The sequence below is a fragment of the Oncorhynchus gorbuscha genome, linkage group LG03 (assembly GCF_021184085.1).
Source record: "Oncorhynchus gorbuscha isolate QuinsamMale2020 ecotype Even-year linkage group LG03, OgorEven_v1.0, whole genome shotgun sequence".
In the NCBI taxonomy this organism is placed as follows: domain Eukaryota; kingdom Metazoa; phylum Chordata; class Actinopteri; order Salmoniformes; family Salmonidae; genus Oncorhynchus; species Oncorhynchus gorbuscha.
In genome coordinates, this window is record NC_060175.1 from 64,829,275 (window position 1) to 64,840,818 (window position 11,544).

The 11,544-nt window shown below is 42.5% G+C and overlaps 1 protein-coding gene and 1 pseudogene across 2 annotated transcripts in view; one reads left to right on the forward strand and one right to left on the reverse strand.

The window, feature by feature from the left end:
* The first annotated feature begins 858 nt into the window (after positions 1-858).
* LOC124031707 lies at positions 859-9,709 on the forward strand (annotated as a pseudogene).
* LOC124031706 (genetic suppressor element 1-like) overlaps positions 9,612-11,544 on the reverse strand; it is a 47,027-nt gene continuing 45,094 nt past the window's right edge. For both annotated transcript variants that reach the window (XM_046343290.1, XM_046343291.1), the window contains exon 3: positions 9,612-11,491. In XM_046343290.1, coding sequence (XP_046199246.1) covers positions 11,063-11,491 — 429 coding nt within the window. In that variant the 3' untranslated portion in view covers positions 9,612-11,062. The remainder of the gene's footprint in view (positions 11,492-11,544) is intronic.

Consider the following 11,544-nt stretch of genomic DNA (forward strand, 5'->3'; position numbering starts at 1 on the left):
ATGCCTAACTAATAACTAAGAATGCATCACTTCAGATCAGTAGCGGAGCGTGGGTAAAATCACTAAGGATTCCAAGCCCGTATTAAGAAAAGCCATATTGCAACCTACAGTATGTTGTGATAGCTGTGTCGTTTGCTTATAACTCATTCGTTCATACGCCGCTGTGATATATACGATAACGCTGTGACAACAAAAAGACAACGGATGGGTTATAGAGAAAACAACACAAATATCACATCGTACTGAACCGTAGGTTGTAATATGGCTTTTTTTTTTACTGGCTTGGCTTCCTCAGTGATTTTATCCACACACCGCTACTGGCACACATCACCACTGCTGCTTCCAGACTCTTACTACACTGCACAATTTGCACACTTGCCCCCAGCCCCCAGCCCCATTTGTGCAATCATGTAATACTTCTGCTAAAATATTTATTGTATTCTACTGGGCCATTTACTATATGTTCGTATTCTTTGTTTAAAAAAACAACAAACTATTACATCACGGTTGTTGCATCGTCAAGAAGGGAACCTGCAAATAAGCATTTAGTTGGATGACGGGTCTACCATGTTTATCCTGTACATACGACTAATAACACTTGAAACATTTTTGGAGATCAGTTGTTTCAGACATAGGCTATCACCGTGTGCAATGACGGAACGTACTGCATAATGTTCTACAAGACATCTCCGAGTCAAATCGTTTGTTTTGTTGATAAAAAAAAAAAAAATCACACCTCGCTTTATTTTCACTGTAACGTCACACCTCCCTGCACTCTGAGAGCTACCTGAGCCTATGGCACGTAGGCCTACAGATCTAGTCGGAAACTGAAAGTATTCTAACTTTAGCCCACTTACTTTCATTTTCGTCTTGAAAGGGGTCCAACCACTCCAACAATGCGTGGTGATCACCTTCATGGGCACATTTAGCTATGATTTAACTAAAATAAATAGTTGAAAAGATTGATATAGCCTTATTGAAACAAATACATTTTGTTTTTGCCTGTTAGTCTACAGTAGGTACATGTACAAAGAGGGATCATGTGATTGTGAGTAGCCTACTTGTGGTCTGTACATGGCCAATAACAACTTTTGAATATTCTTTTTAAAGTATTAATTTAAAACGTATTTTCAAGATGGAGAAGGCAGGCACGAACATGCATCTGAGAGAGTGGCTGATAGCGCAGATAGACAGTGGAAAGTACGCAGGACTCACCTGGGAGAACCAGAACAAAACTATGTTCAGGATCCCATGGAAACACGCGGCAAAAGAGGACTATAATCTGAATGAAGATGCAGCCCTTTTCAAGGTTAGAATGTTTATTTTTTCTAGCCTATTTTGTATTTGTATTTATTAGGGATCCCCAATAGCTGCTGTCTGGGCAGCTACTCTTCCTGGGTTCTTGTGAGTTGTGCATGGGTTCCCTAGTAGTTTTAAACAGACAGCTCGGTACATTCAAGTTGTCAACACTTCTTACAAAACATGTAGTGATGAAGTCAAATTCTCTTCCACTTTGAGCCTTGAGAGATTGACGTGCATATCATTAATGTTAGCCCTCCGTGTACTTTTAAGGGCCAGCCGTACTGCCCTGTTCTGAGCCAAGTGCCATACTTTGAAGTCCCTCTTTATGGCACCAGACCACACTACTGAACCTAATTTAAGCCTACTTTCTAGTAGGTTTAAATTGTCTACTGTCTAGGTGCGACAAAACTATGGCCTGCCTTGTTGATAGTGGTGTTAGGAAGGCAGAGTAGCAATTTATTATGGACATACTTCTGCCCATCTTAGCTACTGTTGTATCAATACATTTGACCTTTATTTAACTAGGCAAGTCAGTTAAGAACAAATTATTTCAATGAAGGCCTAAGAACAGTGTCTTATTTGCCTTGTTCAGGGGTAGAAGAACAGATTTTTACTTTTTTAGCTCAGGGTTTGATCTTGCTACCTTCTGGTTACTAGTCCAACACTCTAACCACTTGGCTATCTGCTGCCACAAATTCATGGTTACTCCAAGCAGTTTAGTCACCTCAACTTGCTCAATTTCCACATTATTCATTACGAGATGTAGTTGAGGTTTAGGGTTTAGTGAAGGATTTATCCCAAATACAATGCTTTTAGTTTTAGAAATAGTTAGGAATAACATATTCCTTGCCACCAATTCCTAAACTCAAAGCCAGTGGCATGCAATTAGTAAAGATTGAAAAAATAAGGGGCCTAAACAGTTACCCTGGGGAATTCCTGATTCTACCTGGATTATGTTGAAGAGGCTTCCATTAAAGAATACCCTTTATGTTCTGTTAGACAAGTAATTCTTTACCCACTATATCGCAGGGTGTGTAAAGCCATAACACCTACGTTTTTCCAGCAGCAGACTATGACCAATTATGTCAAAAGCTCTATTGAAGTCTAACAAAACAGCCCCCACAATCTTTTTATATTTAATTTATCTCAGCCAATAACCAGTCATTTATGTAAGTGCTGTGCTTGTTGAATGTCCTTTCCTGTAAGCATGCTGAAAGTCTGTTATCAGACTTCGTTTACTGTAAAATAGCATTGAATCTGGCCAAACACATTTTTCACAAGGAAGTTTACTAAGGGTTGGTAACAGGCAGATTTTTTGGCTATTTGAGCCAGTAAAGGGGGCTTTACTATTCTTGGGTAGCGGAATGACTTTTGCTTCCCTCCAGGCCTAGCGGCACGCACTTTCTGGTAGGCTTAAATTGAAGATATTATCCTCACTAATTTTCCATCTAGATTGACAGTTGGTGGCTTGTCATTGTTGATAGACAATAATAATTTTTTCACCTCTTCCATGTTCACTTTACGGAATTCAAAAGTGCAATACTTGTCTTTCATAATTTTGGCAGACACACTTGTGTAGTGTCAGGATGTGTAGTGTCAGCATTTGTTTTGGTGGCATGCCTAAGTTTGCTTATCTTGATTACAGTTATGTTTTTGCATGTTTGTCTAGGTACATGTGCAAAGAGGGATCAAAAACATAACTCTATCCTTTATTTTACATCATATTTGTACAACATTATCAAATAGAGACTCCCCAGAAGATCCATGCAAAATAAAACTTGTGCTGTGCCGTGGCAAAATGTTGTCCAATTCAATGCAGATTGATCAATGTTATCAATTTCGACCCAATGAATGCATTGATTTTGGATGCCCATGTAAATAACAGTGAGTGTGAAGAGTTTATTTGCTTACGGTTACCTTCATGTGTGTAAAATACTGTTCTCGGATGTTATTGAACAGATTTTTACGAAAATGTTTTTTTTGTTTGTTTGTTGCTGGAACATATTCTGTATATTTCTATTTGACGGTGATGTTTTGGTGGTCTCACCTACTGTAGCTATCTTACAGTAAGACAAATGAATGCACTTGCATAAGTCACTCTGGATAAGAGTATCTGCTAAATGATTAAAATGATTCAAATGTAAATGTTATACATCATGTAGATCTCATAGTATACAATGTATAATTTGTTAAATATGACTGTGTAAAACCTAGCAGTACTACTTATTTCTCTGAATGTGAGGCAGATATATAGGATTTTTGCAAATGCTGAAATGAAAGCATCAAGTGATTTTAAAGGGAAAGGGGACACCTGGTCAACGGAATGCATTAAACTGAAATTAGTCCTCCGCATTTCACCCAACCCCTCTCAACCAAATACGTATGTCATTGCCATAGTGAGAATTTCTTTTTTTTAACAATAAAAGCTGATTTACCAACATTTCTGAAAATGGATATATAGCATTTTGGAATGAAACTCATGTTTACACTCAGTCCTCAGTGTAAGCCTGTCATGTTTTGTCTTATATTGTCTTGTCATTATGCTTTCCCTTCTGTTCGTTTCCCCCTGCTGGTCTTATTAGGTTCGTTCCCTTTTTTCTCTCTCCCTCCCTCTCTCTCTTCTCTCTATCGTTCCGTTCCCGCTCCCAACTGTTCCTATTCCCCTAATCTATCATCTAATCTTTTCACACCTGTTCCGTATCTTGCCCTCTGATTAGAGTCCCTATTTCTCCCCTTGTCTTCCGTTTCTGTCCTGTCGGATCCTTGTATATTGTTCACCGTGCTGTGTCTTTGTCTCGCCCTGTCGTGTCTTGTTTCCCTCAGATGCTGCGTGTGAGCAGGTGTCTGAGTCTGCTACGGTCGGTGCCTTCCCGAGGCAACCTACAGTTTATGGTCGAGTCTCCAGTCTGTCCTCGTCACTACGAGTGGAATTAGTTTTTTATGTTTTGTTTTCTGCTCTGATTTGTCTAGGAGTATTATTTCCTTTACTGGAATAAAGACTCTGTTTTCGCCAAGTCGCTTTTGGGTCCTCATTCACCTGCATAACAAAGCCACCAACTTGGCACTCATATGCACTCAAATGGTTATTCATATTGTGTGTATTTGTGTGTGTGTGTGTGTGTGTGTGTGTGTGTGTGTGTGTGTGTGTGTGTGTGTGTGTGTGTGCGTGCGTGCGTGCGTGCGTGCGTGCGTGCGTGTGTGTGTGCATGCATGCATACCTTTATGTGTTGTGTTTCCAACTACCAGGCGTGGGCAGTGTATAAGGGGAAGTATCGAGAGGGGAGGGACAAGGCAGACCCCACTTCCTGGAAGACTCGTATCCGCTGTGCCCTCAACAAGAGCACAGACTTCCAGGAGGTCCCAGAGCGCAGCCAGCTGGACGTCTCCGAGCCCTACAAGGCCTACCGTATCCAGGCAGAGACAGCGACAGGCAGATGCTCAGGTACCAGTAGCCTCCATTTTCAGTCTTCTCATGAAGCACGAGTCTTATGAAGCACGATACTCATGAAGCACGATACTCATGAACCACGAGTCTAGAGAGCACAGAGACCCGTATGGGTTTAAAGTGTGAGTAATTACTCTCTAACCCTCATTCTCTCTGTCTCTCTCTCTCAGAATCTCCTGAAACTGAAAGTCAGGTGATAATCCAGACCAGGAGCTCCAGTGCTCACCTGAGGAACACCATCACACACCATCCACAGGTAACACAACGGTTTTGTTTTCAATGCTGTTTGACAGGTGCATAGTTGCTGCCATCTAGAGGACACCTATGGCAATAACTTTAGATGAAGGGATTAATTTTGCACACTTGCACTGAATGTTCCGTAACAAGTCAGGTGATTTGCTGTGAATACGTGTTTCTCCTCAGTTTGGCTGCCATAGGGAATCAGAGGAAAGGGATGGAAGAGTCAACCCCAGTGGTCAGTATCAGCTTCCATGTATGTGTGACTGGTAGCTGAATCACTGAACAATGTTGAATTAGATATGATATGTGTTTGTGTTCTCTCCCGTCAAGGGGGTTTGGACCATGTACACTACTGTTCCATCACAGGGACTCCCCAGATGGACAGCTCTGCTACCTTCTCCATATTCAGCCCCACACCACAGATCTCTGGTGAGACAATACACTGCAGAGTTATTCAAATTTGAGTGGGTTAATGCTTGATTGATTGATTGATTGATTGATTGATTGAAGGCCCTATGCAATCAAAAATGTGATTGTCCTGTGTTATATACAGTACCAGTCAAAAGTTTGGACACATGTACTCATTCAAGGGTTTTTCTTTATTTTTACTATTTTCTACATTATAGAATAATAGTGAAGACATCAAAACTATGAAAAAACACGTGGAATCATGTAGTAACCAAAGAAAGTGTAAAACAAATAATTAATATTTTAGATTCTTCAAAGTAGCCACCCTTAGTCTTGATGATAGCTTTGCACACTCTTGCTTTTCCAACAGTCTTGAAGAAGTTTCCACATGTGCTTAGCACTTGTTGGCTGTTTTTCCTTCACTCTGTGGTCCAACTCATCCCAAATCATCTCAATTGGGTTGAGGTTGAGTGATTGTGGAGGCCAGGTCATCGGGGCGGCAGTGGTTAGAGCGTTAGACTAGTATCCGGAAGGTTGCAAGATCAAATCCCTGAGCTGACAAGGTAAAAATCTGTCATTCTGCTCCTGAACAAGGCAATTAACCGACTGTTCCTAGGCCGTCATTGAAAGTAAAAATGTGTTCTTAACTGACTTTGTCTAGTTAAATAAAGGTAAAATAAAAAAATTAAAAATCCGATGCAGCTCTCCTTGGTCAAATAGCCCTTACACAGCCTGGAGGTGTGTTGGGTCATTGTCCTGTTTAAAAGCAATTGTCCCACTAAGCGCAAACCAGATGGGATGGCGTATCGCTGCAGAATGCCATCGAACCTCCTTCTCCATGCTTCACGGTGGGAACCACACATGCAGAGGTCATCCGTTCACCTACTCTGTGTCTCATAGAGTGGTTGGAACCAAAGATCTCAAATTTGGACTCATCAGACCAAAGGACAGATTTATACTGGTCTTGTGTTTCTTGGCGTTTCTGCACTTGAAGAAACTTTCAAAGTTATTGAATGACCTTCATTATAACGTTTCAGGTAAGACCCTAGTGCAGACTATGTTGAAGTAACAAGGTTTATTACAGCAACAGGGGCAGGCAAACGACAGGTCAAGGCGGGCAGGGGTCAATAATCCAGAGCAGTGGGGCAAAGGTACAGTACGGCAGGCAGGCTCAGGGTCAGGTCAGGCAGAGTTCGGTAATCCAGAGTAGGGGCAACGATACAGGACAGTAGGCAGGCTCAGGGGCAGGCAGAGTGGTCAGGCAGGCGGGCTCAGAGTCAGGACGGGCAAGGGTCAAAACCAGGAGGGGGAGAAAAAGAGAGACTTGGAGCTGTGAAAAATGCTGATTGACTTGACAAACAAGAAGAACTCGCAACAGACAAACAGAGAACACAGGTATAAATACACAGGGGGTAATGGGGAAGATGGGCGACACCTGGAGGGGGGTGGAGACGTTCGCCAGGACAGGTGAAACAGATCAAGGCGTGACATTCATGTCTTAAAGTAATGATGGACTGTCGTTTCTCTATGCTTTTTTGAGCTGTTCTTGCCATAATGTGGACTTGGTCTTTTACCAAATAGGGCTATCTTCTGTATACCACCCCTACCTTGTCACAACACAACTGATTGGCTCAATCGCATTACAAAGGAAAGGAATTCCACAAATCAACTTTTAACAAGGCACACCTGTTAAATGAAATGCATTAATGAAGCTGGTTGAGAGAATACCAAGAGTGTCCAAAGCTGTCATCAAGGAAAAGGGTGGCTACTTTGAAGAATCTCAAATCTAAAATATATTTTAGTTTGTTTAACACTTTTTTTTTTAGTTACTACATGATTCCATATGTGTTATGTCATAGTTTTGATGTCTTCACTATTATTCTACAATGTAGAAAATAGTCAAAATAAATAATGAGTAGGTGTGTCCAACTTTTGACTGGCACTGTATATTATTCCACACTGTGAGGTTGAAATAATACTGTGAAATTGTGAAAATTATGAAAATGTGTGTAAGTAGTTTGTAAGTGTAGTAGTGTGTAGTAGTTTGTAAGTGTAGTAGTGTGTAGTAGTTTGTAAGAGCCTGAGATTTCTGTCTGTTTTGGTGGGATGGAGTTTTGGCCTGTCTGGTGACATCACCAGGCGATAAATGAGTTAATAGACCAATGAGAAAGAGAGTTCCAAACCTCACAGATAGTTTTGGCAAATGTCTTGCTTGAGAATGCCTCTTTCCTAAGAATCAATTTTTGTTAATTTTTTACCATTTCAATTGAAATTGATCACGGTAAGGTGCTTAATTGTTAGCTATGAATTATTTGATATTGAGATAAAAAAGGACTGCATTTGGACCTTTAATTAGTATGTGTGTGTTTGCATTGCTTGTGTCTGTGTTTGCATGTGTCCAGACTTCCGTGTGCGAGTGTGTCTGTTCTACCAGGACCAGCTAGTAGTGGATGTGACCACCAGCACCCCAGATGGCTGTTTCATTCTACATGGTCAGGTGCCCCTGGGGAACGAGAGGATCTATGGCCCCTGCACAGCCCAACAGGTCCCCTTCCCCCCTCCAGGGGTCATCCACCTGCCCCCCGGTATCGCTGAGGCCATGGGCCGCCTGCTGGCCCACTTGGAGAGGGGTGTCCTGGTGTGGGTGGCTCCAGATGGGGTGTTTATCAAGAGGTTCTGCCAGGGCAGGGTGTATTGGAGTGGCCCTCTGGCCCAGCACACAGACAGGCCCAACAAGTTGAACAGAGAGAGGACCTGCAAGCTGCTGACTGCATCTATATTTCTGAAGGGTAGGGTTTTCACTAATGCAACTTCTGTGTAGAAAACAGATGTGATATGGTGATACAGCGAACCTGGCTCCCGATCAATCCCTCTCTTAGTCTCTCTCCATCCATCTCCTTCTGTCTTTCCATCCCCTTCTCTCTCTTCACCTCTCCCGTTCCCTCTCTCCACAGAGCTCCAGGACTTTCTCAAGGGGGGCGGGACCCAAACCTCGCTATGAGATTGAGCTCTGCTTTGGGGAGGAGTTTCCCGACGCCAGCCCCCTGAAAACCAAGAAGCTGATCATTGCACAGGTGGCTAATGTAATGGGGTCAGGGGTCACTGCGGATTAGGGATTTGCCGTGCTACAGCAACTGACACTTTGCCTAGTTTAGTGGGCCCATATTTACAGTATGTTGATTTCGTAATTATGTTTTTGTCTGTACAATGTTATTATATTGTTATATAGTATTAATATGAAACAAGTTTTTCATTCTATCAATCCAGGTCTTTCCCTCCCATTTGAGCAGTAAATTGTATGTATTCTACAGTAGCTACCAGCAGAGGTCCTTGTAGTCATAGTCAGTGACAATGTCTTCCTGTCTGTGTGTGTGTGTTGGTGTGCAGGTAGTGCCCCTGTTTGCTGTCAACCTACTGCAGAGGTGCCAGAGGTTGGGGCCATAAGAGAGACCACGCCTTCACACACACATCACCATGGGGGAGAAGGAAAAATTGTCAGTCACAACCCTCTCCCAGCACTGATGAGACCAGGACCCATTTCTAAGTAAACACTTAGGAACATTCCCCCCTGGTACCCTCCTGTCCCAGTCTAGCCAGCCATGATGAGGGGTGAGTCGAGTGTCGAGACACCCCCAAAAAATATCTGAATTTGGCTGCCTGTGTAAACACACTCATAGTTTTCTTAACCTACAGAAGTTGAAATACTGGTTTTATTTTTGGGTTTGACAATATAATCTACAGATAATGTAATAATTATGATATCTTTCCTTAATATTTTCCTCATTTACGTTGTGTGAGTAGAGTATGTTTGTACAGTATCTTATATAATATGAAAAACGACAGCAATTCATTCCTCCATTTTCCTCAAAATCAGCTTGTGATTGAATTGTATGTGCAGCTAGAGTCTAGTAACTATATCAATGGTTTTATATCCATTGTGTGATGTATGGAACTGTGACAGAATTATAGACCTGCCTATAGATCAGGTTAATCATTACAAATCTTTAAACCACTAAAAATGATTGAAATAAGAAATGTTTTATCTTGTGCCATGAATTAAAAATAGTTGTATAAGTGCACATTGCTTGAATGCTCCCATAGTTTAATGGCAACGTTTCAGTCACCATCGCTCTTTGTCAGGAAAGATGCCATTATTATTAAATGTCATAGTATGGGAGTGTTGGACATTATTTTATTCCTATGACATATGTCCCCGACAAACTAAGATAGTACATTGGCTGTGTGTACAACACTTTTGATCGTGCATGTATGGGGTATGAAGTCACCTCATTCAGTATAAATTCATAAAGCTTTTTTTAATTTTTATCATTTCTAGCGAACATCATATAACAGACTCACAATTTCAAAAATATACAATTTGTATAGCTATAACATTTACAAAGAAAAAAAAAAAAAAAAACAGGCCAGGTTTTTTTTTGTTTTTGAAAAAACAAACAAAACTAAAAAAAAGTTGAAAAAAACTAAAGTGAAAGAGTGTGCTGAATCAGAAAAGATACCCGTATCTGAGTTTTAAAATACTTTCAATCGTTTTTTTTTCCCTGCGCTCAAACGTTTACAGTACATGGAGAAAAGAAAGGGGCACAGAAGGGGTACAGAGGGGTCAAGTGTGTGTTCACAAAGCATCCTGTTCCAACCTGTTATTAGCACCATTACTCTCCCGCCGTTCCATTTTTTTTAAATGTATTTTTTAATGGAAAAACACTCTCGGGGTCAAGGCGAAGTGACACAGACCCACCTGTGTGTGAGAGGATTGTCTGTTACGCAATTTTCATTAGTGTTTTTCCTTTCACTGAGATAATGTTAAGAACATATTGGAGGGCAATACCTTGGCGAACAAGAGATTAACATGACCCCCCCCCCCCGGTAACGAGAATAGTAAAAAGGCGAAGGGTAGCTGATACATTCATTTACCTTGCCTGCCCAGACCCACTGACCGATGGACTGACTGACTGACTGACTGACTGACTGACTGACTGACTGACTGACTGACTGACTGACTGACTGACTGACTGACTGACTGACTGACAGTCAAACTTCGTATCAGAAGAAGCGAGAAAATCTAAAACTGAGAACGCATTACGAAAGTGACAATCAGAGAGGTTGCATTAAATCGGTTTAGCATATTTATAGAACATTTGTAATGTAATATATAGTCATATATTTATATATATATATATATATATATCTCTCTCTCTGCGATAGACATCTTCAGTAGAGCCTGCTTCCATAACCCTGATTGAAAACCGATACCCTGCAGAAAACACTGTCAGTAAGTAGACGCGTGGGACAACCATAACAAAAACAGTGTCTCACTCAACGTCTGTCACTGTGGAGCTCTCTGGGAGTCCTCAGACAGCTACCCCTGTCAGAGGTGTGCTAAGCGGAGAGAGGGGAAAGAGGGATGAAGAACGAGGGGTATAGGCTCATACTTTGGGCAGCAGTGTGGGACACAAGTAAAGTTGCATTCCTTTGTCCTTCCCTGCAACCCTGCCTTGTGGTCTCTCTACTGTGTGGCCATGTGTGTGCTCTAGAGACAAGGAGGGTGTGTTTGTGCTTGCATGTGTGCGTTTCTGTGTGTGTGTGTACGTGTGTAAGCTCTACTGCCGCTTCCTATGCTTGGAGCCGTGAGGTAAATTGGTGGTCTTGTCAGTACCCGGTAGCTTCGGTAGTTCCAGTAGGGGGTAGGAGGTCGGGGGCGGACCATCGCCTCTTGCGTGAGCGTGGCTGCTCCTGGGTGGGAGGTTCTGCAGGGGCCAGAGGAAGAGGAGGAGGGGCGAGAGCAGGGGAGGGATGAGAAAGAGGAGGAGGAGGGGGAGGAGGGGGCATGTCTTCCCTGTGTGAGCTGGCGCCGGCCCTGGCCCGAGTGTGTGTGCGGTGGCCCCGCGGGGCTGTGCGTGTGTGTGAGTGTGTGTGTGTGCGAGGTGTGTGTGAGGGGGTGAGGGCCAGGCAGATGTCTCCCTCGCTGAGTTGACGGCAGGATAGGCCGTAGAGCTGGGTGGTTCTCTGGGGACAGCAGGAAGACCAGCCGCGGTCCCGCACGAAGAACGGGTACTCCACCAGAACTGTTAGTAACTCCTACACAGACAGAACAGCAACAACATATTCACAACAGTGCTGGGGATATACAT